A 27,863-nucleotide genomic window follows, 5' to 3' on the forward strand; every position below is an offset into this window, starting at 1 on the left:
CCGAATCTCATTTATGAGTTCACGCAGGTTTGATTTGTACGACGATAGAAGATGCCTACTTCAAGTCTCTCAGCACTTGTTAAGTGGTTGGTCATAAGACCGACTGGGCAATATCCTCATTAAACTTTGGCCTCGTGACACACTTTCTCTCTCTCTTGCTCATCTACCCTTAGTAACCTTTTGCCCGGGGCACCACAAAAGATCTGACAACCTACCAGTGTTTCCACCCTTCTCTGTGTTCGGTTCTTCTTTACTGTTTCATGTAGTGTCACGCCTGTCCATCCTCTCATACTATCCTCCCATTTTTCGTTGGCCACTGTGGGCACTACCCCAGTATTTTAGTCTTCCCTGGACACTTCCTTAGCTTGCCATGATAGTTTTGTCTCTTGACTATCCAAGGCCTCATGACTACAACGCTGCAATTTCATGCTGAATGATTTGGTCATCATATCCCTTCAGTCTATTGTGGACCATTTGAACACAACTTACATCTGCTTGATCATGAAGATTTATAAAGGCAAGCTAAGGCATACCAACGTAGCTGGTGGCGGTGAAATTTGCTTCGCCTATGAGGTAAAACGAAAAACCTCGTATCTGAATAGTGTGCATCTTAAACATCAACTGTATATTCAATTGTCGTTATATCTTAAAAAGAATTGTTCATCAAGTATTCATTGAGGATTTTATACCAATTGAGCATGTTACGCTTGACTGATATTACTATTTATATATTAAAACCTCTTTTATTTATCCACAAAAACGGGTGTGACTATAAAACTGGGCCATTCAGGGGACGTCGTTTTGAAGGCAGACAATTAGATTGAGGGACATTTCATTACGTCAAATAAGAGGGTAGCTGTACGTACTTCCCCCATCGGTACCTGAATCGTCCCGTATCGTCTAAATGGTGGTCTTCTGATAAATGATGTAAAGATATAAAGTCCAATCTAATATTCTTTCATAACTCTTTCATACTCGTTTTATCGGTATTCCTTCAACTCCTTGTAACATTGTCCACAAATTTCAGACCCCTCTAGATAATATAACGATTTGCTCCAGAAGTGGGAAAACAGGTTTTGCCCCCCCTCCCTCTCGACCTATCCCGTCACCCAAACAATGCTGACCTCCAAAAAAGGTCAGTCTAGCTGGCTGAGTTTAACCTTTCCAACAGTGAGGCCCGCATAAGGGATTGACAAGGAAAAAAACAGACGGCTTTTATGCATGTATATAGCTTGCAGTATACTTCACCGAGACATTGGCTTATGCACAGTAAAGCCCACGCAAGTCACGGAGGGGACGTTTTTCTGAGACATTTGCTTGTCAGTTCTGAGACGCTATCCGAACCACCGGTGTTAATCAAGAAGTTCCCGAAACAAAGGCTTTACTGCATCTTTACAGAAGAAAAGAAAACTGAGAGCAGACAACGACTGGACAGTGATGTCTTCGTGACAGGTAAGGCGGTTTCATTTGATAGCGGATCACAGAATGGGATCTTTTGTTGACTAGTTAGAACGTATGTGTGGGTGGGTGTGTCACGTACACTATACAAATAGTACTCAACGCATATATGAGGGACGTGACTCGAATGTCTTTACATATAACCAAAACACGTTCTTGTTTTCGATAAGTGTGGAAAGTGGACTTCCGTGTTCTTCGAGGCAGGTGTTTTCTTTCCAGGTATGCAATTCTTACGATGCACCACTGATGTGACTAATTGTCTTGTCACAGGGGATCTTTATTACTTAAGGGAAAATCATGCATTAAACCAAGGATTTAAACGGATAAACGCGTGGTTGAGAAACAGACACTCTTCTTTAATCTCCAAGCAGATGTCGGATAGAAGTTCTGAAGTCTTGGGACAGTCCTAAGTCACTCCCAACTGAACTCCGAAAATCCAGCTGGTTAAAAACATATCACGATCTGCCACCTTAGAATCTGTTTGGAGAGTAACTATTGTTATGGTGGGCTGCTTATTTTTCGTTGACAAGAATAGCTGGGCATGTCCAACTGTGTAAATTTACTTTTCCGTCCCTTAGGGCTTTTGAGTTCATTCCTTAGTATCTTTCATGTTTCTGTCATGTGAACAGTCCCCGATCAGTATTGGCCTGGTCACGATCATCGTACGATCGTCGTGCGATCGCAAACCGACTTCATTCTTGGGATAGCCGTGTATTTGTCCTCCAAGATTCAATGCATTGCCTTGTTACCACAAAGGATGTTTTAGATCATTGTGTCGGCTCTTGGTTCTGTAACACTTCTAAAATGGTACAATGCATCAAAATCGTACGGCGGCCTACGACGAATGTGGCTGCGCCGTATATCATTTGCTGCGTACCTATCAAGATATACACCCAATCACAAAGCGTGTTTTAGTGGTTCGAAAAATTAATGTAAGCGCATCTCTACTGCAAATGTTATGAAGCCAGTGCTGGGTGTGCTATCACGTTTGTTTACAAAGCACACTCGGAGGACATAGCTGTCGCGCACTGACCCATTGTGACATAGCGAAGATCCCACAAAGACCTTTTCAACCTAATCTCCAAGCAGATGTTGGGTAAAAACTCGTGATGTACTCAAATTTGTCTCCCAACGCAAAATACAGTTTGCTATATCATATATGCATTACTTAAATACCTAGCGTAGGCACCGCGTAGGACTACTATATAAATATTGTCGATTTTCTAAATCATTATATTGAGAAAGTCGTGAGTTTTTAAACGTTTGTTTAGATATCTCAAACACCACACACAAATGAAATATAAACCAGCAAATCATACTGTACCAAATCACTCTCTAAGTTGTATTTTCAGTTGCCCCCCTCCACCTGTACCCCTTTCCTATAGACCCATAAAACAGTCACTTCTGTTCGTCGATGCGTTTTGTTCCACCAAACCTAGCCACGGAAAATTGGGATGGACTGATATCTTTACTGGCTGGTGATTTTTGCCCAATTTGGTCCATCGACCCTCGCGTTAAGTCACTCTAGTGGAAAATGGTTTCATCAATTTTCGTCAAGCGGACACCCAGTCAACAAATACGGCGTGTAAGGTGGCATATAGCATTTGTACACACACACACACACACACACACACACACACACACACATACATACACAGTACTTTTCATTTGTACATGTAAATGCCCTCATTATGAGGCTGAAAGAAACAGGATCTTTTTACGTTCAAACATCACCATAAAGATTTTTTTAACCTTTTTACGGAATTGTATCTTTGTATCTCTTGCCTACGGGCATGAGTTTTCAATCAAATATGTATCTTATTGTACCGTTTACTTCTCCATTTTTCGATACACGTTGTCTGCTATGAAATATATCGAGAAGTAATACACTGTCGTTGAAATCTCGTGGGGCAAAGAGCACTGAAATTATATCCATACGATCTTAATTATACCATCCGAGAACAGACAATTTACAGCGGGGTTTCGCTCTTGACGTAACCCTTATTGAAACGTAGGGTTATCAAGACTATATCATCTTCCCATGCGTGTTCACCCAGCCAATAAACGGCGGGACGATCAATACTAACGTGATGAATCCTACACAGATGGCGTCAGTATTAAATATTTAATGATGCGGCTGTAGTTATGATATGGGGGTAGTATGCATGTATGTAGTTGCACCTGTCTCTGCCTTCTCAAACATTGGAATACTTGTCTACTTTGGAAACACTCTTTGAGGAGGTATGTGATTATGATTTTAACATTTCTTTCTTTCTAATGGTCACATAAGTTATAGCTAATGTGTTTTGTTAAAGACTCCCATAATAGTTTAGCATTATGCTCGTTTTACATACAAAATGGGGCTATGTTCAGTCTCGATCTCGTATCTAGCAACGTAGCAACGTAGCAAACTATGTGGTGTTTCTTTTTGAAATAGGCAGTTTCTTTCTCAGTTTTCAAACATGGGAAATGAACAAACATGTGCGCCACTTCTGTATATTAACTTAAATTAAGCTTGTATCCAAAGATAGCACGATATTTGTCAACAATGGGGATCAGGATGTTGCGTGTGAGACTAAACCCTTCCTATTGAATCAATAGATGTATGGGATATTTTAACCTCAAAAGAACCGATTCGTCTAGGAAGTAGAGCTATCAAGTTTAAACTGAATGCGAATATATTCTACCATTATAGAGTATTAGGCAGGTTGGTAGACTCTTGTTACCATCGTCACATTGGGTATATACAATAAACACATTGCACTTATCTCCAAGCAGATAATAGGAAAGAAGGACATAGTTAGAATTATGGCTTCTATGTGTCACAAGCTGTATAAGGTCTGTCAAGGTTATACTACATTGGAATGGATCCATAAAACGCTCGCCCCCTCTGGCCCCACCTTAACATTGAGATGGCATATTCCACGGCGGCCATTTTGAAAGTCAACAACCGCCAACCAGTGCGTTAATGATTAAAACCTGACCAACCATAACTCCAAGCCATGACGGCATAACTGGGTGTGAGTACTAATAAATCGAACTTGTTGTGAACAACTCAACACTCTGGTATGCGAGATTAGTCAAAACACTGCCTGTAAATGTGCAGGTGCGGCTTGAAAATCTGGTGTCACTAGGCAATATAGAGTATTGTAGTCGGCTGAATATTGCAGTATGTTAGGTCGTATATGCACAAGGTAAGGCAAGGTAGCAACCATTGTTCATTTGTATTGCAATACAAGCTACATAATGATTCTAACCTTAGGCCTAGTTTAACGGGAAGAAACGGCAATCATGGAATGGCTGTTTATATTTTGTGCTGAAGAGGGCGTCGCGTGCATGAAAAGGACGACAGTTATTTGACATTTAGTGGACATTTATAGAAGGCTTTACAATTTGTTACAGTATTGCCACGAAAGGTGAGTAATAAACTATAGCCTTTACATTCGTAAGGGGGAGGGGCAAAATGTCTCGGGCCGTGTGTACTACGTTGCATTTGTTCCTTCTGTATGTATCTATTGTCTTGATATTTTAACTTCAGAAGCTGTTTTTCTTGCTATGTGATGTTTTTTTTGTGTTTTCGACGACTATCTACCACTGTAACCTATTGCAATCCTGTATTGACTCTAATATCTGTTTCCTTTTTCCATAGGCTGACTGTCAAGTGAGACTGAAGGTTAATCAGTAACTTTGAAACAGGAAGACAGACTATCAACTGCACCAACAATATGGCTAGTGGTCCATCAGAAACTATTCTGGAGGATTTTTTGTCTTGTGGAATCTGTTTAGAGCCATATAAGAAGCCAAAGATCCTTCCTTGCGCTCACACCTTCTGCGAGCGATGCCTGAAAGCACACACAAAACTCAAGAGGAAATTTTCCTGCCCCCATTGCAGGCGGCAGGTTATTCTTCCACCGGAAGGAGTAAAAGGGCTCGGCGATAACTTCTGGATCGGAAGCTTCCGCGATATCTTGGAAGCGCAGAGACAGTCGCTTGGAATTGTGGGAACCGGAAGAAAACTGTGTCAAGAACATGAAGGTGAACAACTCAAGTACTTCTGCAAGGGCTGTGACGTCACTATATGCTCCGATTGCATAATCTTCAACCACAATCAACATGACGTCACAAAAATCGGACAAGTCATCCAGAAAAAGCGTGAAGAGATGAAAAGTCAGATCGAAGAAGAGAAACGTAATCTTCGAAAATTTGTGTCCAAACTGGACACCTTGGACATGGCAGAAAAGGAGATACACGAAAGAAAGCACGACGTCGACGTTCAAATCCGCCTCTGTGCTCAGAGAGTTTTGGACGAGATTGAAAAGGAGCGTGACGCTTTGTTAGGAGAAGTTTCTGACGCAGCAACCAGGAGAATAGAAGTGATATCTGAACGCAGGAAAGTCGTACAACAAGACTTAGCCGAACGGATGGCGATCATCGAGCGAGTCAACAAAGCCTCCGCAGCGGAGGATCTCGTAGAGATGATGTCAATCAAAGATACCCTAAAGCAAACAGGCAGAGTGGCGATTGATGAGTTTGAGAACGACCTAACCATTCCAACCTTGAACGTGGGTTTCCGGGCTCTGCAAGTCCCGTTGGCAAACTTTAAGCTAGGATTTGTTGAAGAGACGGCAACTGATGCAGATGCAGGCAAGAAAAATGGCAGCCCCCGAGACAGTGAAAGCTTCCTGACCCTGGAAGCTGTCGCTGTTCCAAACAGCCCGATGAACATACAACCTGACGGCAAAGCTACACAACCTGAGCCGACGGTTCCCGAAGAGGTAACTCGGCAGTCTTCGGGTGCCGTCGGAGGTGACACGGAAAGTGACGATCTTTTCCACGAGGTAGAGAGTCTGCTCCTCGAGCCAGTACCGACATCAATGTCTGTCCCAACGCGGTTGCCAGCTCGTCCTAAGAACCCTTTCGGACAGAGAGGAACGGGCGATGGGGAGTTCTGTTCTCCGGAGAGGATCGCGGTCTCGGAAGACGGTGACGTGTTCGTCTTGGACTGCGGACTGCAGAGGGCGAGTATCCAGGTGTTCGACTTGAACGGAGTGTTCCAGCAGAGGATCCTGTTCGAAGGTGTGAACGTCAGGGCAATGACCTTCCGGGAGTATGAGAAACACATCATTGTTTTAGGTTTGTCTCTCTACATTCCTAGCTAGACTTAATTCCTCCGGTTCCTATAAGCTGGTCATAAATCTATATATAGTTTAAAATGTGCATGCACAGTGCGATGTATTGTAGGTAATATTGTCAAGGTTGAAGACCCCTGAGACATAAACAAAGCACGTCTGATCATTTATTAAGAATGGCTTAGACAACAACTGTTTACGGTAAGGACCTTCACCTTTGACCTCGCGCATGCGCAGTTCTAAAGGCCCATCACTACTGCTTCCGCATTGCACGTAAATGTTACAAAGGTACGGCTAATCTAATATGAATGTTTGAATTCTAGTTTCAAGTTTCACTGATTTAATTCTTGGGGTTTTTGTAGGAAGCTCCCCTAAAGAGTCGTGCATGGTCCTGCAAGAGTACAGCAAATATGGATATCTTCACCGGAGCATGCGCCTTGGGATCCCATTCTTACGTAAGGCTGACATCACAGAGTGCCCGGATGGAAACGTCGCCATTGTGGACGAGAACTCTGGGAATGTGTACATCATAGATCAACAGGTACAAACATGTTTTTCTTCCTTTGTCATGGTAGTAAAAATAGGCAAGAGTTCGAAGGACTAACACATTCGTGAAAAATCTGTAGAGTTTCTCGAATGTCTTACTTAATTGTACATCAATTATTATGCAAATAAGGTTTTGATTAACGTGTATTTGTATATTGATCAGTTACAGTCACTCTACGGTGAACGCAATAAGCGTATGAAAAAATATATTATTGCAAAAACAATACCTTCCCGCGAATTAGTGTAGCCTCTTTCAATTGACCTGTAATGTCTGTCATTCATGGTTGATAATATGACTAATTCTACCACCTCTGAACTGTATTTCCTCTTACTAAATGTAAATTTGACCTTTTGGCCTTCACTTCCTGTCACTCTGTGCCTACTATACAAATGTAGGTAGTGTCTCCAAACTTTGTACAGAATGTTCTTTTTCGTTCCCAGGGAAGACGAGTGGCGACGTTTTCTGCAGACGACAACCCCGGCAGGTCTACGTCATGCTCCATAGCAACGGACCCGACCAATGGAAACATCGTGGTGACCTTAGCCACGAAGGAAAGCGTCAAGGTGTTCGACTCTTACGGGCGGTTCGACTTCGAGTTTGGTTCGTTCGGTAACGCCGAGGGGCAGCTCTACCACCCTACGGGGGTCTGTACGGACAGTATGGGGAACATCATCGTGGCAGACTCGGGGAACCACCAGATTCAGATGTTTGACTCGTCCGGGAGATTTCTGAGGGTCATCGCGTCAGATAGGGAGAAGTTGCAATGGCCGAGGGCGATCGACCTCACCAGTGATGATAGGGTCGTTGTGGCGGACACTGGGGCTTGTTGTGTGTTTCTGTTCCCAATGTACTTCAGATAACTTTTTTGGTCGTTGAAAAGCCATGACAGCACTGACAGTCAGTAGTATGTAATTGTACCATGATTTATTAGAAAGCTCTGGAGCTCAGGTCGGTTGGAAAATGTGCCCCTGTCACACATAGCCGACCATGATCTTCCGACCTTCTCCAGACCATGATTGGAAGTTGGTCGACGTCAGCAAGGTTTTTATTTAGTTAGCTGAAAGTCGTCAACGACAGCCGACTATGCATTTGTATGCAATCAAAGGCGGGAAAGTCGTATTCCTCTTAGATGTGATCAGAGGAGCGAACTGGAGCTACAATAGGATGGATTCAAGGCTATTTCTAACCCAGCGCCGACAAAAGTTGGGGAGTGGCAGAAGGTCGTGACGAATAATGACAGGGATTTTACGATCAACTTGATGTTTTGGTTAAATCTTCAAAATTTGAGAGGCGGCCCTCTCGGAATGTTGTGTTACATTAGCAATACATGTGGTGGTGGTATGAACATGGGCTTTAGAAAAAGATTAAAGACAAAAACAATACTACTGCTAGAGCACGCGTCCACATTTTATTTTCCGCAATAAAAAAACAGCTGTATTACAGCTGTAAAAGTTCAGTATAATGCACCTTGTAGAATGGCATTTACACAACAGTAATAATTTTGTTTTCAATCGTAGGTCGATCACCTTGCATTTTCAAGCATCTAAGTATTAAGCTGAATACTAGCCAAATTGCATACAAATAAAACTACAAACATTATTTTAAAACTAGTCTCGGTCACCCAATTGTAACTTACAAACTTAGATCTAAACAATTAGTATTTCGAACTAGAGTCTTTGTCAATGTTTTCTCATACATGTATATAGTATCTATCTTGTTTTTTGCTATTAGCACATGTAGCATCCAGGCAATAAACTTGTTATTATTATACTATTTACGCAGCCCCAAACCGCTTCTTCATTAATCATTACACAAACTAAGATAAATATGTGAACGCTTTTCCTATAACCTAGAATCCAAAATGATACCAGGGCCTACACAGACCAGCTCTTCGGCACTAGGACTAATATGCCCCCGAGGAAAGTTTGCCTCGGCCCCCTGAGTGAGACCTCTAGAGTTGGAGATAATTGAATTCGGGGGGGGGGGGTCACCGGGGTGAGCTTAGTTGGCCAGGCGGGGATAAAAGCTTTCAGTGCCGAGAAAACCAAGCCTGCAGCTCCGGTGACCAGGTTACTCATCCAGTGCCTTTTTCACGCTCTTCAGCAGCCCATCAATAAGCCTGTTCAAGGCTTTCTTCTCTTCACAACGGCGAACGTCGTTACCTGTAACAGAGTTGTGGCAAAACTTAACATGGTCATGTGGTGGTCCTTACATTGTACCTAAAGAGAATACATATACTTTATAAAGTGTATAGACATTAGAATTCCACCAAAGACCTACAAGTATTATCCTGTACTACACTGTCTTTTGCATAATATATTAGTTTTCAGAATTGTTGTCCACGTTGCATTACTGTGTATGCTACACACTTGTTGAATTTATGTAAATTATGATTTTGATATTGTTTTGAGGGATTAACGAGTTGGATTGAATCGTTACGCTTACCTTTGCCTTTTTCTTTCACTTCACGAAAATCCGGAGCGGCGGTCACTTTCTGCAATAAATCCAGAATCACGTATTTGAAAACTGTAATATCGTCTCAATAGTATGCAACTCGGGCTGTTAGTAAAGCAGTTTACACAGGCCATTCGATTTCGGTCTATTTATGCAGATGGCCATGGATTGATTAATATTTCATCCAGAAAAGCAGCAACAACCAATGCATACGAACCACTGCTTCAGGCAGGTCAATGGGTTCGATTGTAGGTTCCAAGTTGAGGAAGGAGTTCAGTAGCCCCATGTCCACTTCGTTACCTTTCTTGTTCTTCCTTTTCCCAAGCTTGTCACGGAAGTTTTGCTGTGCTGTGACGGCCTGACAGAAATTAAATCAGAGAACTGACCATGTTGAATATGAGTTATAATTTAGGATGTACAAGCGATCAAATCTGACCCCTGTGAACTCAAATCTACGAGTCTAATTTACATTAATAATATTCACTCAACGTTCCAGACTGGTTTCGAAAGAACAGAAAATGGTAGGGAAGAAGGTAAAAATGTGATAGCAAATGCTGTGATTCATTCTCCCTTTAATGCTACCGGCCCACTCTCTTAATTTCTTTATCTTTCTTTCTTTCTTTCTTTCTTCCTCCCTTCTTTCCTTTCTTCCTTCTATTTTTGGATTAGGTTTAGTTTTCCTATAGCTTGGAGCCTCTCAAACTTTTTCTCACTCACCACTGCTTCAGGAAGATCCACGGGCTCTATGGTAGGTTTAAGGTTCAACATGGAGTTCAGCAGGCCCATGTCGATCCCACCTTTCTTCCCATGCTCAGCATGTTTGGCATGACTCAGCTCCTTTGTAGGGACACCAATCAGATGTTGGTGAAATACGTACAAATTTTACAAACTCATCGAGGTAACAATAACTAGTAATAGAATAAAAGTAACAATAACTTATTCATCTGTGATGGACAACAAAATTTTCCCGTTGTCTGCTAGCCTAATCGTTTTGTTTACAGTACAGTCGATGATCAAACAGACGAATAAGACAGAAAAGAAAGATCATAGGCAAGGGAAGAAACTCACCCCGTCTCGGTGCCAGATATACACTGGTTTCGCTGAAGAAAAATAAAGTCAAATAGCCAGATTTAGATCATAATGATGGCTGTATAACAATTTAGAAAATGTGGGAAAGGCACAGAAAAAAAGATCGATAGCATGGATTCATACAAATCCGTCTGACCAACAAGCTTATAAAAATGTAAAATACTCAAAATACTAGAAAGTGTTTCAATACGCGATGATTGAAGGGATCAGAGGTGACAATCTTACTTCAGGCACTTTATCGAAACAGGCAAAATGTTCTTTTAGTCATCTACTCATGTGCATGATTCGATCAGACCTATAAGTTAAATCGGGTCATTGAAGAAAGGTGACACATCTAGCTTCTCAAAGCCACATATGGCAAGGATAGATTTATCTGCTCTCAGAAATAACAATGTTTTGCCATCCAAAATCATTTGACAAATATCAAGAGAGAATTGCACGTTATCGTGTTGATAAGTGGTAAGAAGCAGCGGATTGCGAATCATGCATTTGGCTCCAGTCTTGATATCCAGGCAACAGTCTTGATATTTCAGTACTAATCGTCAGTGTAATTTGAGCAGTTTTGTGTCACGCAGGCAATTCTTCATTATCAAGCTTTGCTGTTTAGCACACGAATGCGAATCAAACTTAGTAATGTTTGAATACTTATAAAAAGTTCAGAAACACAGATGCAGTAAATCGTGATCTATACTCCGCTCGAAAACGTTAGATAAATCTTTAAACTAAAACGTTACAGCGGCAATAGCGAGATGTCTATCACTCGTACACAACAGGTGTTAACATCTTACCTTCCGAGATGGGGACAAAGATATGGATGAAAAGGAAAACGCAAAGAACGATATAGATATTCGGCGCCATGGTTAAAAAGGGGGCGTATCCACGGTGAGAATTCTCGTCAGTTTGAAGAGACCTGCGCAGTACCCGAATAAAACCTGTTTTGTCAAAAGATGTCAGAGGACAGATCCGTTGACATATGTTGCCGATGGGCATATATCCATTTTAAAGTTGAACGAAATAGGACAAACATTCAGAACAATCCGTCAAAACCTTCTTGGGTTATTCTCATTGAAACTTTGAAATAAATCGGCCCCTACAGTTAAAAAGTAGCCGCTAGGAATGCCCCATACTACAGAACTCACTCTCTACCATAATCGCTATATATCACTCAAAAAACCAAGACCACCGCATGTCCAGCGCACTAGATATTCAAACCGGAGTTTATGCTGTGGTACCTTTGAAAGCCGCTAGGTGGCCCATTATCAACCGTGACCTTCGTTTCCCGACCTCCACCGATCGCGACCTACCAAATATCACCATGATCCATCTATGCCTTCTCGAGTAATGTTGTCCACTGACAGCATAACGAATACACAACCTTCTTGGTGACGGTAACAACTGGATAACTTCTCTAAAGACTTAGAGGTTTCAGATAACATCCAGTGTCTATTCATCGGTTACTGAGGGTGTAGTATTCAACATGGACGTCCAACTTTCATCATCGCAGTATCTCAAGTTGATATTGTAGGTTTCATTAATTAATTATGATACACTCATTTCTTTTTCACATATCGTTCACACATGCAGAGAGGAAAAAATTGATTTCATTAAGTCCAGACATATACATTCGTGTTTTTGAAAAATCGTGCTTAGTGACCTTGAAATCTTCCAAATGCATTCTCTGTAGCTAATATCTCCTTATATCAATGTATACATTACTATCTATTTATCAATGCTTATTGATCTGGTCTTTATGCTAGTCAGTAAAATGTAATTTGCTTTCAATATGATGTCGTACGTTTGGTGATAAATTTTCTACCGACGCTATGGTTAACATATCTTCAGGGCTTTGACAGATTGACAGAAGTAGATGGACTAGTAACGACATCCTTTTGTTATTACGTACGAACCTTTATAGCAAAGGTCATCAACCGACGCGTACGCACACAGCCAGCAATTCTCCAAGATGAAGACATTTTTCGTCACCTGCCTTGTTCTTTTTCTCGTGGTTGTCTTTAGTGCACCACGTCCAGGTAGGCGATACATTGTATATGTACCCTTAAATGAACTCTATAACCTTGTTTGAAGACGAGCACAGCTTTTAGAACTAGATATCAGGTATTAGACGTATTCTTATATGCTGGGAGTATATGTGTAGTGTCATAACAAGCGTACTCTAATTCAAAATTATCTTGTTGTTTTTTCTGTATGTATCTCTTTTTGCTAAGGGAAACGAGAGTATCGAACTAAAACGCTCTTGTTGTGCATATTCGGTGCATTTTGACTATTGGTGTCACCAGGTGTTGTTAGGGACAAGAAAACTTGTTGGATAGCTTCTGTAGTAGAAGTAGTCAAAGATTGAGAATTTGTTTTTCCCTACGAAAAGTATTCAGGTGAGACTAACGGAACTTCTTGAAATCATCACTCCTTGAGTAGATAACTCAACGAAAACATTTGCTGACAAATGTCGGGCTGCTTGTCCAATGTCTTTTGCCCCCACCCAGGCCCTCCCCAAGCTCTCTGTGACCTGGAGACAATATTAAGCTCGGAAAGTTTGTTGTCGACATGCCACGGTCAGATCGCTATCTGTTCGAAGAGTTGATCAGACCACTTCTTCTTCAAACTCAATAACCACCACAAGCTTGGATGTAAAACAGACAGGTGGCTACACTGTATATACACTAGTTATTGGACAAATTCTTCTTGTGGTAGGGAGTTTAAGAAGACAAAGGCTCAACTATAGCCAAAGGCTGATCTCCAAGAAGATGTAAGGTTCTACCTTCGTGTTTTAAGCGTGTCGTTGCAACATTTAGTACTAACGTCGATCTAGTGGTCACCTTTTTGGCGACACTTAAGGGGCGGCGGCATTTTTACTCTTCGTCTTGGAGATGGAACAGAAAAATGCTAGTACTAGTAGTAGAAAGAGAGACATAGATAGGCAGTCACTGGAAGGTCACCAATGACACACAAAGCAAGCCCTACCGATACATCTCCTTAGAGTTTGGCCAAAGGCTATCTTGGACGCCCTTTGTTGAAACAATACACAACAGACGATACTTATGCGGGTGTAACCTCTTTTCTATAGTATGGATGTATCCCGGAGGCTACCAACGGGAGGCAAGGGGACTGGAAGAAATGATGGCTCAGTTTATGCACATCGACCCAGCAAAGCCAACCATCGCCATGGCAGCAGCACAGGTAATTAAATCAACATAAAAGCAAGATAGCATATAACGTTAGGTTAGACATCCGGGTAATAGATACACAAAAATAATTACTCAAGCAACTGGATAACATTTTGAAACAGTCAGACATTTCAGACGGCATCCGCTGTCTGCCGCAGTCACTGACGAAATACAGCGGATGTCGTCTGGAACGTCTGTTTCAAAAGTTTATCCAGTTTCTTGAGTAATTATTGAATAATTATTTGGTGTATGATATAGTGGAAATGTCTCAATCTTCTCCATACTGCATAACCCTGTAACCAAAACAATTTGCTGCCAAACAACTACATTAGCAGACTGAAGGTTGATATAGTAATGAAAATATGTGTAGTCTTAAAAGTAACGTGATGTTTGAATGTTAAAAATAGACTAAAATTCTGTTCTCGTTTTCTTTCTTGAATGAAGACCGTAAAGGCGGAAGAGAACTACAAGAAGGCCAGAGAGGACGAAGAACTGACCGGTAAGTAAAAAAAAAAAAGTTTCTTCCATTTTCAGTGTAAAAAGTTTCATACCATCAATTGTAAAACAAGTTCAAGTGCTTTTGATAAGCTTGGTTTAGACCTTGGGTACGAGAATGCACAGTCTCGGACCCAGTTTTGTCATTGAGATATCCCAAGGTACAATTCACGGAAGGGACCCGGATGCTAGATTTTTTACTCCTTCTTTTAATGCTTAGCAAAGAATTTGAAACTATCAAACCCTCAACTCAATATCTCGAATCTCAAAAGACAACTTGAATATCAGAAATATCTTTACTCAGTAGAATATTCCGACATAGTGGGCGAGAGACATTGTTACTCGCAGCTTGTGATCCAAAATATTAGGACAGAACAGAAGAAGAAAAATGTGCTTAATCCTGTTATTTCTGCACCTTTATCCACAGAGGCACTGGAGGACTTGGAGACTGAGGTCTACATGCTGAAGGCCCAGAAGATGGTGGAAAAACTGAGGGAAGAGCTTGAGAAGAAAAAGCGTGGTTAAGAACTTTCGCCCTCAAGCCTAAACAACTTATCTTTAAACTAAGGTGCATGGTATATCTATAGATACTTAGTGGTGATCTTATAAATTTCTTGTCATTTTCTTATGTTCCACTTTTAAAGTCGTTCATATGAGATTGCCGAGGTTTAAATGCAAAGCCAGTAGTCTACCCACTTGGCCAGTTCCACATTCTATGATTACCTTAAAAGAAAACAACTCAAAGTAAACAGTAAGAAAAATGATTGGGATTCTTTCGGTTACTTCTTATGACCAATTTTTTTACAGGTAGAACTTATTAACAGTTCATACAATAAATACTTGTGCTCTAGATTTGAATTAATAAACATTAGTCTACCAACCATGCTTCCATTGTCTTCTCACCTGAGCTGACATCAACTGGATTTCATGACTGATTCATTATGCACATCTATATACTCACCGAGCAGAGGTTTGGCTGGTTTTTAACATGTTTTAGGGGCTTTAACATGTTTAAAAACATGTCAAAAAACAGTCAGAGATGAACCTCTGCTTGAAGAGTAACATGTATACACAACGCATTTATTGACACATTGATTTGAATACCAAGCTCCAATCTGCATGGTTCTGGATGCAGTTGCATGTCATATTTTGGAGGGAAGCCTGTGTTCCACAATCTGTTCATGGCAGGGGCTGATTATACCCCCCATAAGGGGGCTGGCCAGTTAGGTAGTCTGCTAGGAGCGCAATTTAATCAGCCTGTTTGGAGTGGACAGTATGCCATTTGAGTCTTTAAGAACAAAAAAGAACCCATCACACTTGTTGATAAGAGTAGGAGCAGACCCCTATGTGCTCTAGCCAATCATGACAAGCCAGTAAAAAAACAGTTTTCACTTGACTGTAAATAAAACACATTTTAAGATCTACACTTACGATCCCTTACTGAAATGCAGTGTTAAACATTGGGTACGTCAAAAAACCCATCAGATTTGTTGAAAACAGTAGGGGTAAGCTTTATCACTGTGTGAAAAAGAATTTTTTGGTTCTTTGTGGTAAAGGTGCCAGATGTTGGTACATGGGCAACCAACTTCGTGGTGTGTTTTTTGGCACACAGATAGCCGAAGAGGCTCGGTGGGCGTCACTCCACCACCAGGCAGGGTCATATAAAGTGCCTTTCCCATGAAAGGGCACAATGTCAGGGCATTGTGAGCATGAAACCCGTGACCTTTGAGTCCAACACCACACCGACACCACATATCACTGTGTGATTTGTAGTTATAGGCATTGGCCAACGTTCACATGTCACCAGACCTTGTCTGATGCGATATACAGTTGATTCTCTGCTGATTCTGAAACTTGGTGGCCTTCTGGCAATCAACAAATTTGGCCAACAGTCGTCAACAGAGTGACACAAGCTTAAGGACTGCCCTGTTTCTGCCAGAGTTCTGTTGCCTTGGTTACGAGCATGTCGACGTTGTCGGCTGGCAGGCTGTTGAAGAACTGTAACATCCCCTCCACGTTGTTGATCTTGAGAAGCTGCCTGCTGAAGGTGACCAGCAGCTGGAGGGCTACAAACACCAGGAACCGGTAGGAACCAGCTATTACCTGTAACATAGGGATAGATTATTACTATAAATCATTCTACAGTAACAGTTTTATTCCATGAACTGCAAAACTCTGGAATTCCCTCCCAGCCCACTGCTTTCCCCCCAAATACAACCTATAAACCTTTAATACGAACACACACCGCTGTCTCTCACCTATGCCACATTAGTTCAATTAGTTCAATACCGAGAAGTGGCCTCTTACGGCCTTGCATTGAGCGAGATCGTTAAAAAAGAATGTATTTAATTTTGAGTGGTTTTAATTTTGTGCTAAGGGAAAAATGGAGTGTTCATGGTGGCAAAATTCGTGGCAGTGCTGAAGAAACATATCAATACAGTATTGGACAAAAAAGTTCACAGTGATTTTAAGTTCACGGTGAAATGGTCAATGCAAAAACCGCCAACATAAAACCACTGCGAACATTTCTGCATTAGTATTAGCTATCAGGGTATAAGAGCGTCTTCTGGATGCCCTACAACAAGGAAACAAAGACATTAGATGCCCTCCTTTTGCAGGGGACACCCAGAGGTCACCCTGTTTCCTTGGTAATTACATACACATGATGTGCATGTGTTCCCCCCACTGTTGTTTTTTCCTCTTACCAGTGACACTGGGACAGCATGAAAACTGATTGACATGCAAAGCTACCTGGTAATTGTTATTCCATAGCGCCCATTGGGGAATTTGGTCACCACAAGTTTGGTAAATCTCACTAAATTACAAGGCTACATATTTACCTTGTCCCAGATTCTCTGCACACAGACTTCAGGCAGAATGTGAGCGAAACATGTGCCGAACCACCTCTCGCAGGGCAGGGCGCCCAGGATGCCAGTGTTCAGCATGTGTGTGTACAGGGTCTGGTCCTCTGTCTGCAGGTACTGAACCAGTCTCTTGATCATCTGGGGGATGGACTCTGCAATAGGAAAAAAGGACTGTTATATATACTACAAACAACTGGAATAAGTCTTTGCAGGCAAATACAGACAAGTTCGTGTGTTAGTGTCATTTTCGTTGGAGAAAGATTTTAAGTTGTTATTGAGATGTACTATTTATGTGCACCAATGAATCTGACTGTTGCACTAATTCTAAAGAGATTATAAAGCCAGAGTAACTTTTACATTGTCTGATTCTTAGAGTGACCCAGTTGGCAGAAATGAGAGCTGTTTTGAGGAAAATTGACTACCATAAAAGACATACTAATATCTAGCATTTGACCTTTGAACTTTGGGTCCTGTAGTCTTCTGTGAAACTCCTCACACAGGAAGAAGGTGAAGACTTCATCCTCCATCATCTCCGTTATCCTTGTTGCTATGGTTACGTAGTTCTGATCAGCTGGCAGTTGTTCTTCTGGTTCCTCTAGCAACAGTCTGTAGGATTTGTATGGGAAAACACAGATCATTATTTAGCTAGAACAGAGGATTTTTTTAATTATTTGATACCACACTGTACTTGAGATTAAATTAAAGAGCTCAGTGCCCCGAACAAAATGCCATTTTCAGACTGAGGTAAATATCACAAGATTTCCTACCTTCCCTCCTCCATTTGGTGCATCTTGAGGAAGATGTCTGGAAGTGAAGAGTCGTTATGGATGTACCTCATCACCACTAGAGCATGCTTCATGTCCTGGTACTGCTCCTCCTTCTGTCTCATCACAAACTCATGGGCATCTTTGTGCACAGGGAGGACACCTGCATGGGGAACAAGAGCCAACATTTTCCTAATAAGAACCTATTTAGCTATAAGGCTTCAATCTTTAAGATATGACTCATATGAGGGTCTTCACGGGGGATAGCAGTAACGCAACGTGGGAAATTTAGAAGGGCCAGCAACCCTAACATTAAAGTTCAGGAGGACCAGCAACGCTTCTAAATTTTGAAATCAGCCCCGTAAGAATTCCCCGGCGTACGCTCATGAACTGGGCGGGCGGGCAACACTCCCAGCACCGTAGCGGGTGCCGGGAAGCTCACGATCGTATGGTTATAAGTAGAGTAGAGTAGAGTAGACTACTTAGTATTTTGATTATCTTGTAAGTAGTGAGACAAACATAGTTAGCACATAGTTATAGTTATCTAGTTAGCGTTTAGTTACTCACCAAGTAACACTTTCCAAACCAGCGGTCGAAAGAGGGCGGGGAGGGGGAATCTCAAAACAAATGTCTGTAGTTTATTCAGAGCTATGGTCTCCTCTTTCAACAAGATTTCCAGCGATTTTTTCTCCTCAACACCGCGGAAACCGACTTTCTCGTAGTAGTGGGAGCGAAAGTTTCTCTGTGGATCGTCCACCATCGTGATACAGTTGAATTTGGAACGAAAATCGCTGAAAAATCATCGATGTTTTCATTTCCGACGAAAATAATTCACGGGAGCCGCCATGTTGGATTACAAAGAATGACGGGATATCAGACTCTACCATTTCACGAAAAGGGGTAAAACTGCGCCACGACATAATTTACGGAGAATATGAAATATAGATGATACCGAGATTTGACCCGTTTGAAGGAAAATGATATCTAGACTCTTGGTACTAAACGTTTGGCCGAAAAGAAAAGCCTTTTGGTCGGATTTTAATGATACAAATCGCAAAACTGCAGGGTTGCCAGAAAGAAAGATGCAGGTCATATAGGCGGAAAAAACGGTCCAACTTTATTTATAAAGCAGCGAATTAAGCCAAAGCCAATCATACGACACCTAAGGATGCCCTTTACTAACACCCTCACCATCTCTGATCAAAGTACAAGTGCAATGTATGTATGCATTAAGACATTTATTGTACTTTATTGCTCCACTAGGCCAAGAACAGGTCACCTCCAATACAAGTCAAAGTTTATTTCACAACAATTCTAACAATGTAACGGAAAAGCGTTACTGGCTAGTTACATTAATCTTGTACAATCTACAAGTAAATTCTAAGCTACGCAGTATTGGTAGAAGACACAATAAGCAGTTATATGCAGACTATTACAGTGTGGTATCAGACAAGGCGGTCGCACCCTTTGATGTACAGCATTCCCTTCTCCAGAACGACCTACAGGCGAATGTCCTTCTTTCCGCGGACGGTCACAGAATGGAACGCCTTGCCCTTAGAGATGGTAACAGCTTCATCCCTGACTTCATTCAAAGACAAGATTGCCTTCGTGCACTAAATGCACACAGCATTCATCACCCCTCATCACTACATGGAACTGACTGTTACATCTGAACCACCTCCAGCATTAGCATCCCATCCAAGTGTGGCAGAACCTTCAACAAGTTGAAGTTGGCCACCTACTCCCGAAGAAGAAGATGTCTATATACACAAACGTCAAACATTTTGTGACCTTGAATACATAACCCGTCACACCATGAGGAAGAATCGCTAAAATGTTAATACTTATGTAACGTTATGTGGTAAAAAAGCATCGAAGGAAAATTATTAGATATTCGTCCAAGCTTCCCTTGTAATATACATATCAAGCTATACACATAGCAGAAGAGCTAGGAAAACACATTTAAAAAGCAGTGGATTTCTGTTTTCCATTGAGCACAATATACTAACAACAGATGCTATAGTTCATTATTAGTCCTTTTCAAAGTTTTCTTTAGCGTCTTTACTGCAACCAGTCGCCACCCAGGCCGAGTCTCCTCAACACACTGTGCAAGTGCGCCCTCTAGCGACCCACTGATGTCACCAGGAGCTCCGTGTAGAAGGCCTTTGCCCGGGATCTCCAGTTTGACCTTGATGTCACCTCTGTCTCCCCAATCGTGTCGATCAGGATGTTTTAGAAGGTTCGATAAAAGTCTAGCACAAATGCTGGCATACATCATTTCAGTGTACTTATGCACGTCTTTACAGTGATACGAGTCGTTGAATATTGTCTTCTGCCAGTCCATATAACACTTCTCGTTACATATCACCTTCCGACCTTGGTGACTGTCTGCCGCTCTTCGATCGAATACCATCACATCGTCCAAGTCGATCAATCGAACCCGTCCTCGGTTGTCGACTGCAAAGTTTTCGAAAGATATGTCCGTTAACAAGAGTATCCAATCCGGGTCCCTTTCGCGTAGAGTGTCGACTAGTTGTAGCAACTGTAGTGCGATGTCGGCTCGAACTGCCCAGGGGGACTCCACGAAATTGTCTAGCGTCCTCCCTGCATGTTCGACCACTATCACTCTCCCACAAGCTCCATAGAACTTGGGAAAGGGCCAAGGCGTTGACGACTTTGTAGTAAAATATTTGAGTAAGACCGACTCCTCGTTTAGGAGAAGTGACGTTGAAAGATACGCGAGTCTTTTTGTGAGGTCCGTGCTTTTGTTTCCAACATACAGTCGTTTCAGTTCTTGTAGAAACCTAGTCGATCCACAATGTGACAAGGCTGTCTTCTGTTCTTGGGTGATTCTCCATGCCTCCCGTAGCCATGGGAGCGTGAATGCCGCTTCTGTCACCAACATTGTCTCCAGAATGTAAGATGAAGCGTTACATGTCTGAGGATTTGGCGACGACCGACAAATGAACTTTTCATACTTTTGCCACGATTCTGCTTTATTCAGAGTTTTCGCGATCACCGCAATGCCACCAACCTTTCCAGTGGAGACGATACCTTTCTTCAGATACCTGTCCGACTCTACTTTCACGAAGTCACCTCCATATAAAAGTTCACAGGTGTCTCCAACGCAAGCAGGACATTTTTCCGTCTCGGCCCACGAAATATCGACGTCTTCTGCCGTCCTGACAGGTGCCCTCTGAAGTATGTAAACAAAAATAACCGACAGTAACACTGTCCATATGAATATCTTCGCCCTTGTTGACCTTTGGCCCAGTAGAACGCCATATAAGTGCCAGAATGTAGTCATGGTAGACACCGTTTCTTGGCCTCTGCCAGGATCTTCTTCTTCTCGGGACTAGTACTTGAATTGAAGAAACACAGGAATGGTAGTGTGAAGGGAAATGAGAGCCTGTTGATCATGTAATCAGTATATATGTGACGGATGTAGTTGTCTTTGAGTTGTCGGCCGATCGGCAAGACAACCAGTCGGACAGCCTAGCATTTATCATTCAAATCGCAAGGTGGCGCTACTGACCGGTGCAGTTGTCATATTAGCTTGAAAAGTACAATGTATGATCTACGCCGTGTAGAGAGTAAATAATGACAACAATTTCTTGTCTAAAAGGCACCAAACTATGTTTGAGCCATTTAGAAAAAAGTCCGAGTTCTTTTTGAATTCATCTATTCATTTATTTTAATTTCATTGCTGCTATAACTGCGCTAAACACCCCTGTTATTCTCAGTAGTACGGTCCAGCAACAAGATGGCGGAAACAGAGAAAACAGATCTTGCTTCCCCGTCTTCTGGAGACGCTGGGTCCATTCCACAGAATTCAGACCAGAAAAAGAAGAGTAGGAACTTTACACTTAATCATGATCTTCATAGAAACAGATTCTTTGTGATTGTAGTTTTGATAAACCGGTATAAAAATCCAGTTTCATCGGAGGAGGGGGAGGGGGGCGTGTACAAAATGTTATGTTGAAAACTAGAAAGATTCTTTTAATTCAAACTCATGATCAAGACTCCTGAGATACGTGAAATCTTACTCATGTTATAAAGTGTATAAGGGTATGCAAAATAAGAGACAAAATTAGAAATTGGTACTTTTCATATGTCTTGACATTCCTAGCTCTCCAAGTGACATATTTAACAGTCAGGCAGGCTCTCAGATAAAATTGTATAGGTAAAGTAAAAGGTAAAGAGCCCATATCCTTTTGTAGCCGTAGGGGCAGTGAGTTGTTTGCCACTACATGTCTAGGGCACGGTATTGGAAGGCAAAGCCCTCTCCTTCCACTACCTTTTACCTCCCCAACCAAAGTCAGGTACCCATTTCTACACCTGGGTGGAGTGAGGAAAGTCGTCTACAATGCCTTACCCAAGGACAACATCTAACCAGGAATGTCAGGAATCCAACCCTATGGCCTCTCTATCTGTAGCCTAACCACTTGACAGCCAACGAAGTGAATTTGTTCTTGTGTTTTTTTAGGTACAATGTATCTGATTTTCTTTCTCACATCTTCTTTTCCATTCTGTAGTTGATGTGCTCCTGAAAGGTGCGGGCGACGCCCCTATCATGAAGAAGAAGAAGTGGGCGGTGGACCCGACTAAGAAAGTCAGCTGGATCATAGAGTTCATCAGGAAATACATCAAGTGTGAGCCACATGAGTCACTGGTGAGGAGTCATGGCTATGGAATTGTTGTTGTTACCGCTTTGTATGGAAGTTTTGGTTTCACTTTCAGTGTGAATGTTTTTTTTGCTAGTGTTTGCCTTTATTTACCCTCAAAAATGCTCCATTTGGCCATCAGGGCTGCTTTTCATCGAGGTCTAGTTGGGAGAAAATGGGCAAACATTGGTAGAATCTTTGACATCCTGTATTTTTTCCTCCCACAGTTCCTGTATGTTAACCAGTCATTTGCACCGTCACCAGACCAGGAAATGCAGAATCTATATGAAGTAAGTACAGTAACAGGTTGAGGTACCCATAACATAATGCATTGTCAGTCGCAAGTATTTAGCCAAGAGGGCGTCTGGGGGACGCCTTACACTAAAAACAAGGAAATTAGATGCCCTCTTTTTAGGCAGGATGCTTTGAGGACATCCTGTTTCCCTGGTAATTACATACGCATGTACATGCTACATTATGTGTTCCCCACACACACTGCCACTGTTGACACTGGAACAGCATGTAAATTGATTGACATGCAAAGCTACCAGGTAATTGATAATAATCCATAGAGCCATAAGGAAGCTCTGGTTCCGACAGGGAGAAAGGAAAGCTAATTGTTGATGAATTGTTGACCAAACAGTTTCAGTTGTACTCAGTATTGTTACATATCATGTCTGTATATCAGTGTAATATTGCCTAAAATGCCCCTCCCACAATTGGTTGGATGCCCTGTCTGTAAATCCTAGCTAAAAGCCTGGTTGGTGGTATTGGGTACTGGTACTCAGTACTGATACAGTACCTCAAAAATCATTTAGGTGTTTATGTCATCATAGAATAGAAGACCACAGGTTACATTGTCAAATTGTTCATTTACGGGTCCAGAACAGTACCTAAACCTCTGTACCTGTACTTGATAAGCTACATTTACGTACACAGCCCTAGTGCACAAGTATAGTGTCATATCTCTTCCTACATATTCAGTCTCATAATTGTCTGTTAGACAAGTAATCATGAACTTGTACTTTTTTTCTAGTGTTTCGGCAGCGATGGAAAACTGATACTCCACTACTGCAAGAATCAAGCATGGGGATGATCTGTCTTTTTTTTTTTGCACTAATTAGTTGAAATTTATCATAACTGTTTGTTGCTGTATATAATATAAAATGTACATCTATGATAGGGAAGCCTGAATTATTTCGCTTTTGTTTGGGATCCCTGGTTGATGTCATACATGTATGTCATTGGTCTGCCTCCTGAATTTGTATTACTAAGCTTATAGTTATACAGTTCTACTCAATATAATGCAACAGTGGATACAATAGATTGATCCTGACTAGTACTGTCCATCACAACTATAACCTCCTTGATAACAATTTCCAGTTCTTTATAACCAACCTCGGTGTAATGGACCATTTACATGTAGAACATGCGCCCCCATGCAGCTCTGGATGGTAGTGCATACAGCAAGGTTCAGAACTAGGCGGTCACTTGTACAGGTTTAACTGTATTTGCACATCCAAAGCGCTGTCTATTTTTAACAGAAAAATAGTAACATTGTCTATAAGACAGATATATGAATGCATGTTCATTAACCTTTAGCACACAGAAGTAGCCGTTAGGGCTCGGCACACCATTCTCTATTGGTTAGAGTTAGGCAGCAGGGAGAAGGTTAAACAAGATACTGTTACAAGACAACCACACTGATAGGATAATGACAAAACAGTTGGAAAAAATTGAATAGTTTTCAATCCATGTCAAGGGTAATGTGCGGTCATCAACTGGGCTGAAAAACATCTTTATGTTAAATCAGGATGCCGTATGTCACAAGTAATTACACATGATGTATTCGTATTCAAAGACACACTGTTGTCCTGAGGCCTAGGTTATGCATGCGTCACCCTAACTCCCACGTTTCTGTGATGTACAGGATCAATGGACGCTAGCAAGTTCGTCATTGTAGAAGACCTACGTATGCCGGAGGGTTGTCAATGAATGAACTGCTGTGGTAAAAAAAATAATAATAAAAAATAAAAACAGAGAAAAACGGCTCAGAACGCCAGCACCTATTATTGATGAAGTATGTAAATATTGTGTCTGTAAGATTCTTGTTTGGTATTTCACTTATCTCCAATATATGACGGAAAAATACACGCAAAATCACCTAGACGCTGTCACTTAGTGTCATTATTACTTCCGTGCACGCTGGTATTGTTTTAGGTGTCTGTGTTTCCGAAGCTATTTCCATATGTTCGTATATTGTGATGATATTTTACATATTTTATTTGGTATGTGGGTAGATGTTGCATTACCAAATTTCCGCGCCATTTGTGGGCCTCCTAGCGGCCTTTCTTCAGTGCTGCAGCGTAGCTTCCGGTTTATATATCTCTTATGTTTTGGACATGCCATGACCTTGGTTTTCACGGGGTGGAAGCTTTCTCGGACAGGAAGAACTGGACTACATTTTGGCTAGCCTGTGTTTACACAAGCCCTCGGCCGGAGGTTACTGATCCCCACCCCAAGGGGGCCATGATGGCGGTAACAGGACCGGCTGGCCACTAGGAGCACGATTCGTCAGGCTACATTTTGGCACCCAGTGGCTTGTTTTCGTAGGCCAATTAACGATAGTTACGACTGTTGCGGTCCTTTGTTGCTTTCAACAGTATACTTTTTTAAAGGCGTCAATAAGGCCTAGTGGATAAGGGAGCTATTCCTGTCTTGACGTTGTGTCCTTTTGAAAGACTTTCCACGACTTTCCACACTACAGGTGTCAATGGGTTCCTGACTTCTGTTCGGGGTTGGAGAGATGCAACATTTTAATGTCAAGACAAGGATGGGATCAGTCTTCCGTACTCAAGACACGGAGTATTAACAACCCACTGCATCTCAAAAAGGTTACGGGACCCTTACCTTAGATCAAGTCTTCTTCAGAAACCAACACGTCAGTGAAACGTGCCGCTGGGCCGCCCAACATCCGTTTCGAAAGTGCTATTTTAGGATAAGTTGACTCCAGCATACCATGACCTTTCATCGGGGAATACTCGTTACTGAGAGCGGAGCTGGAGACTACTTGTGTTAGACAGTTATCGGGAATGACTTCTGAAAAGGTCGCGTGGAAAAAACCTTGAATATAGACGCTTGTCAGCCTCGGTGTTATGATAAAAGTCAAACATCTCATAGCTATAGCCTGGGGGCCATCCTCCGTAGTAACCGCTGGCTCAATCTTTTCCTTGCTAAAATGGTTAGTAAGCGAACGTGGTTAGCAAGCTAACATGGTTAGCAAGCGAACGTGGTTAGCAAGCTAACATGGTTAGCAAGCGAACGTGGTTAGCAAGCGAAGAGATTGAGCCAGCGGTTACCGGAGGATGGCCCCCAGGCTAGAAATCTCAGAGACTGGAACTGAAATCCACTTGAATAATAACGCACATGTACAGATCATTTCTGAGAAGTCCTGAGTAAAATTTCTTGACAGCTGCATTGTAATTAGCCAATTTTACAACGATATCTAAGTGAATTAAGAAAGCAGCTACACGTCCAGTATTAGAAACGTGTTATTCTCATTATCAAGTGAAAATTGGCGGAGCTACCTTCATAGCACGTTTTGCACGACAACAGCCAGATAAACAGTCAAACATGTGACCATATTCAAAAAAATGCTCACGGCAGACAGGTGGCCACTACAAATGGACTCTTAATGCTTGGGTCGGCGGGGCAAAAAAATGGCTGTAATGTACTTGTGGTCCTTTCGCCGAGGTGGTCACTCGTACAAGTTTGACTGCGTACGGTATTCTCTAAATCTCTACAAATCATTGTCCTCAGTTGACATCGAAGTTAATCTCTTTGTATAAACTCTGATATTTTCAATTTCTTGCGTTGTTGAACAACGCAATAAGACCGAAAGATTATCCTCGACCGAATCTCCAACGTACCAATCGCACGGTATGTTCCGCCTGAACTTTATTTTCAACGGTTGTAAATGTCAGTTAAACGGTCGTTCGATTTGAAATTTAAACGGAAACGTGTCGACCTGCCCCGGCAATCAACCTTTCTCTCACAGATAGAAACATTCTGAATGCTAATCCGATGGTTTATTTTGGTCGGGAAGGATCCGTCATTGCTATTTCACATCTCGAAGCGGTTTAAAGATGATTGCGCCCCGTAGAGGTATTCAACTTGACTGACCTCGACCAATGGGGAGGCCTGACCCTCACCAGTTTGAAGGACGACCCTTTCTCCTTGGTAGAATCGAAAATTGCGATCTATTATCGCTGTCGTAAAGGATTTGGCGACTACAATGGCTTTATTTCCATCCCGTCGTATAATGAAAGTATCGGTTTCAAGACTATAACATAGTTTGAAGTTATGAACCCATATAGTTTAGACATATTTTTACTTTGACTCTATACCTTTAGATATTGATTATTGATTATTTCTAGTATACATATCGATATTTGCAAAACCTCAATATAGCCTTTTCGTTGGTTTTTGTTTTCACTTCCTGCTATCAAAGTAGTTTTGTTTAAAATCTTGTCCAATTTTCGTCTACACCTATAGTTATCTGCCCCATTTATGCGTTCTGCATAGTTTATCTCCCATGTCGTTAAACGCCTTAGTTAGTATTCATAGGACTTTGGTATAACATCTTTGGACCGTGTCGACCATAGCTGCAAGTGCGTAGTGGAATATCTATACAAACTGTACCGTGTGCCCAACTTGTTATCAATCATAAGCATCCTTATATTCTAGCTCCAGTTCGCTCCTCTGATTGCGTTCGGAATTCTAGTAACCTGACCTGAATGGATGCCATGCTACCAACGTGTGTACCCTAAAATGTAACGTTAACGTTAGTAGTAACGTAAACGTTAGTACAGTTCTCTCTTTTTTTAATTTTCAATTGTCTTCGGAAAAAAAATCGAAATGTTTACTCCGTTTTAAGGGGGTAATAGTGCGAACAATTACCAAAGATTTGACCAGTGCGATACTTGAAAGAAGCTTTATCCACGAAACAAAAAGTACAGCAACTCTCGTAAGGTAAACTACAAAGTACACAAACAAAATGAATCTTAATTTGATTTCTTATCTTCAAGATATGTTCGACTGAGGATATTTTTTTCACATAAAGATATGTTTTGTTGAAGAAAATTGCTAATTTTGGTGCAATACAGCAATTGTTGATTTGATTTTTCAGTGTATTGAATGACTTTATCGGTATCACTG

General features: G+C 41.6%; 5 protein-coding genes across 5 annotated transcripts; 3 read left to right on the top strand and 2 right to left on the bottom strand.

The window, feature by feature from the left end:
• Positions 1–1,060: 1,060 nt before the first annotated feature.
• On the top strand, positions 1,061–8,519 carry LOC136425955 (tripartite motif-containing protein 3-like). Its single transcript, XM_066414874.1, has 4 exons — positions 1,061–1,452; positions 5,108–6,591; positions 6,950–7,128; positions 7,575–8,519. Exons 2-4 carry the CDS (start codon positions 5,184–5,186, stop codon positions 7,992–7,994), a joined length of 2,007 nt encoding a protein of 668 aa, XP_066270971.1. The 5' UTR covers positions 1,061–1,452; positions 5,108–5,183; the 3' UTR covers positions 7,995–8,519.
• A 101-nt stretch (positions 8,520–8,620) lies between these two features.
• On the bottom strand, positions 8,621–12,519 carry LOC136425957 (uncharacterized). The gene is made up of 6 exons (XM_066414876.1): positions 11,466–12,519; positions 10,657–10,688; positions 10,306–10,425; positions 9,806–9,946; positions 9,580–9,628; positions 8,621–9,296 (listed from the first exon to the last, which is right to left on the bottom strand). Exons 1-6 carry the CDS (start codon positions 11,665–11,667, stop codon positions 9,205–9,207), a joined length of 636 nt encoding a protein of 211 aa, XP_066270973.1. The 5' UTR covers positions 11,668–12,519; the 3' UTR covers positions 8,621–9,204.
• A 55-nt stretch (positions 12,520–12,574) lies between these two features.
• LOC136425960 (uncharacterized) lies at positions 12,575–15,234 on the top strand. Its single transcript, XM_066414878.1, has 4 exons — positions 12,575–12,707; positions 13,760–13,872; positions 14,304–14,358; positions 14,782–15,234. The coding sequence occupies exons 1-4, from the start codon at positions 12,641–12,643 to the stop codon at positions 14,877–14,879; spliced, it is 333 nt and encodes a 110-aa protein (XP_066270975.1). The 5' UTR covers positions 12,575–12,640; the 3' UTR covers positions 14,880–15,234.
• LOC136425956 (TBC1 domain family member 7-like) lies at positions 15,119–18,859 on the bottom strand. The gene is made up of 5 exons (XM_066414875.1): positions 18,550–18,859; positions 17,986–18,145; positions 17,673–17,824; positions 17,195–17,370; positions 15,119–16,457 (listed from the first exon to the last, which is right to left on the bottom strand). The coding sequence occupies exons 1-5, from the start codon at positions 18,740–18,742 to the stop codon at positions 16,269–16,271; spliced, it is 870 nt and encodes a 289-aa protein (XP_066270972.1). The 5' UTR covers positions 18,743–18,859; the 3' UTR covers positions 15,119–16,268.
• Positions 18,860–21,705: 2,846 nt separating this feature from the next.
• Positions 21,706–24,815, top strand: LOC136425958 (ubiquitin-like protein ATG12). The gene is made up of 4 exons (XM_066414877.1): positions 21,706–21,833; positions 22,518–22,654; positions 22,874–22,936; positions 23,683–24,815. Exons 1-4 carry the CDS (start codon positions 21,746–21,748, stop codon positions 23,740–23,742), a joined length of 348 nt encoding a protein of 115 aa, XP_066270974.1. The 5' UTR covers positions 21,706–21,745; the 3' UTR covers positions 23,743–24,815.
• Positions 24,816–27,863: the final 3,048 nt, after the last annotated feature.

Source organism: Branchiostoma lanceolatum, chromosome 19 (assembly GCF_035083965.1).
Source record: "Branchiostoma lanceolatum isolate klBraLanc5 chromosome 19, klBraLanc5.hap2, whole genome shotgun sequence".
NCBI classification, from domain to species: domain Eukaryota; kingdom Metazoa; phylum Chordata; class Leptocardii; order Amphioxiformes; family Branchiostomatidae; genus Branchiostoma; species Branchiostoma lanceolatum.

Bases quoted from the DNA above. Each gene is read 5' to 3' on its own strand.
- LOC136425955 (XM_066414874.1), top strand. From the start codon at position 5,184: ATGGCTAGTGGTCCATCAGAAACTATTCTGGAGGATTTTTTGTCTTGT. The intron at 6,592-6,949 runs GTTTGTCTCTCT...GGGTTTTTGTAG, and splicing joins GAAACACATCATTGTTTTAG to GAAGCTCCCCTAAAGAGTCG. The intron at 7,129-7,574 runs GTACAAACATGT...TTTCGTTCCCAG, and splicing joins TGTACATCATAGATCAACAG to GGAAGACGAGTGGCGACGTT.
- LOC136425957 (XM_066414876.1), bottom strand. From the start codon at position 11,667: ATGCCCATCGGCAACATATGTCAACGGATCTGTCCTCTGACATCTTTT. The intron at 10,689-11,465 runs GTAAGATGTTAA...ATTTTTCTTCAG, and splicing joins CTTTGTCCCCATCTCGGAAG to CGAAACCAGTGTATATCTGG. The intron at 9,947-10,305 runs GTGAGTGAGAAA...AATTTCTGTCAG, and splicing joins TGGATCTTCCTGAAGCAGTG to GCCGTCACAGCACAGCAAAA.
- LOC136425960 (XM_066414878.1), top strand. From the start codon at position 12,641: ATGAAGACATTTTTCGTCACCTGCCTTGTTCTTTTTCTCGTGGTTGTC. The intron at 13,873-14,303 runs GTAATTAAATCA...TCTTGAATGAAG, and splicing joins TCGCCATGGCAGCAGCACAG to ACCGTAAAGGCGGAAGAGAA. The intron at 14,359-14,781 runs GTAAGTAAAAAA...CTTTATCCACAG, and splicing joins AGAGGACGAAGAACTGACCG to AGGCACTGGAGGACTTGGAG.
- LOC136425956 (XM_066414875.1), bottom strand. From the start codon at position 18,742: ATGGTGGACGATCCACAGAGAAACTTTCGCTCCCACTACTACGAGAAA. The intron at 17,371-17,672 runs GTCAAATGCTAG...TTCCTATTGCAG, and splicing joins ACAGGACCCAAAGTTCAAAG to AGTCCATCCCCCAGATGATC. The intron at 16,458-17,194 runs GTAAATATGTAG...CCTATGTTACAG, and splicing joins TGCAGAGAATCTGGGACAAG to GTAATAGCTGGTTCCTACCG.
- LOC136425958 (XM_066414877.1), top strand. From the start codon at position 21,746: ATGGCGGAAACAGAGAAAACAGATCTTGCTTCCCCGTCTTCTGGAGAC. The intron at 21,834-22,517 runs GTAGGAACTTTA...TCCATTCTGTAG, and splicing joins TTCAGACCAGAAAAAGAAGA to TTGATGTGCTCCTGAAAGGT. The intron at 22,655-22,873 runs GTGAGGAGTCAT...TTCCTCCCACAG, and splicing joins GTGAGCCACATGAGTCACTG to TTCCTGTATGTTAACCAGTC.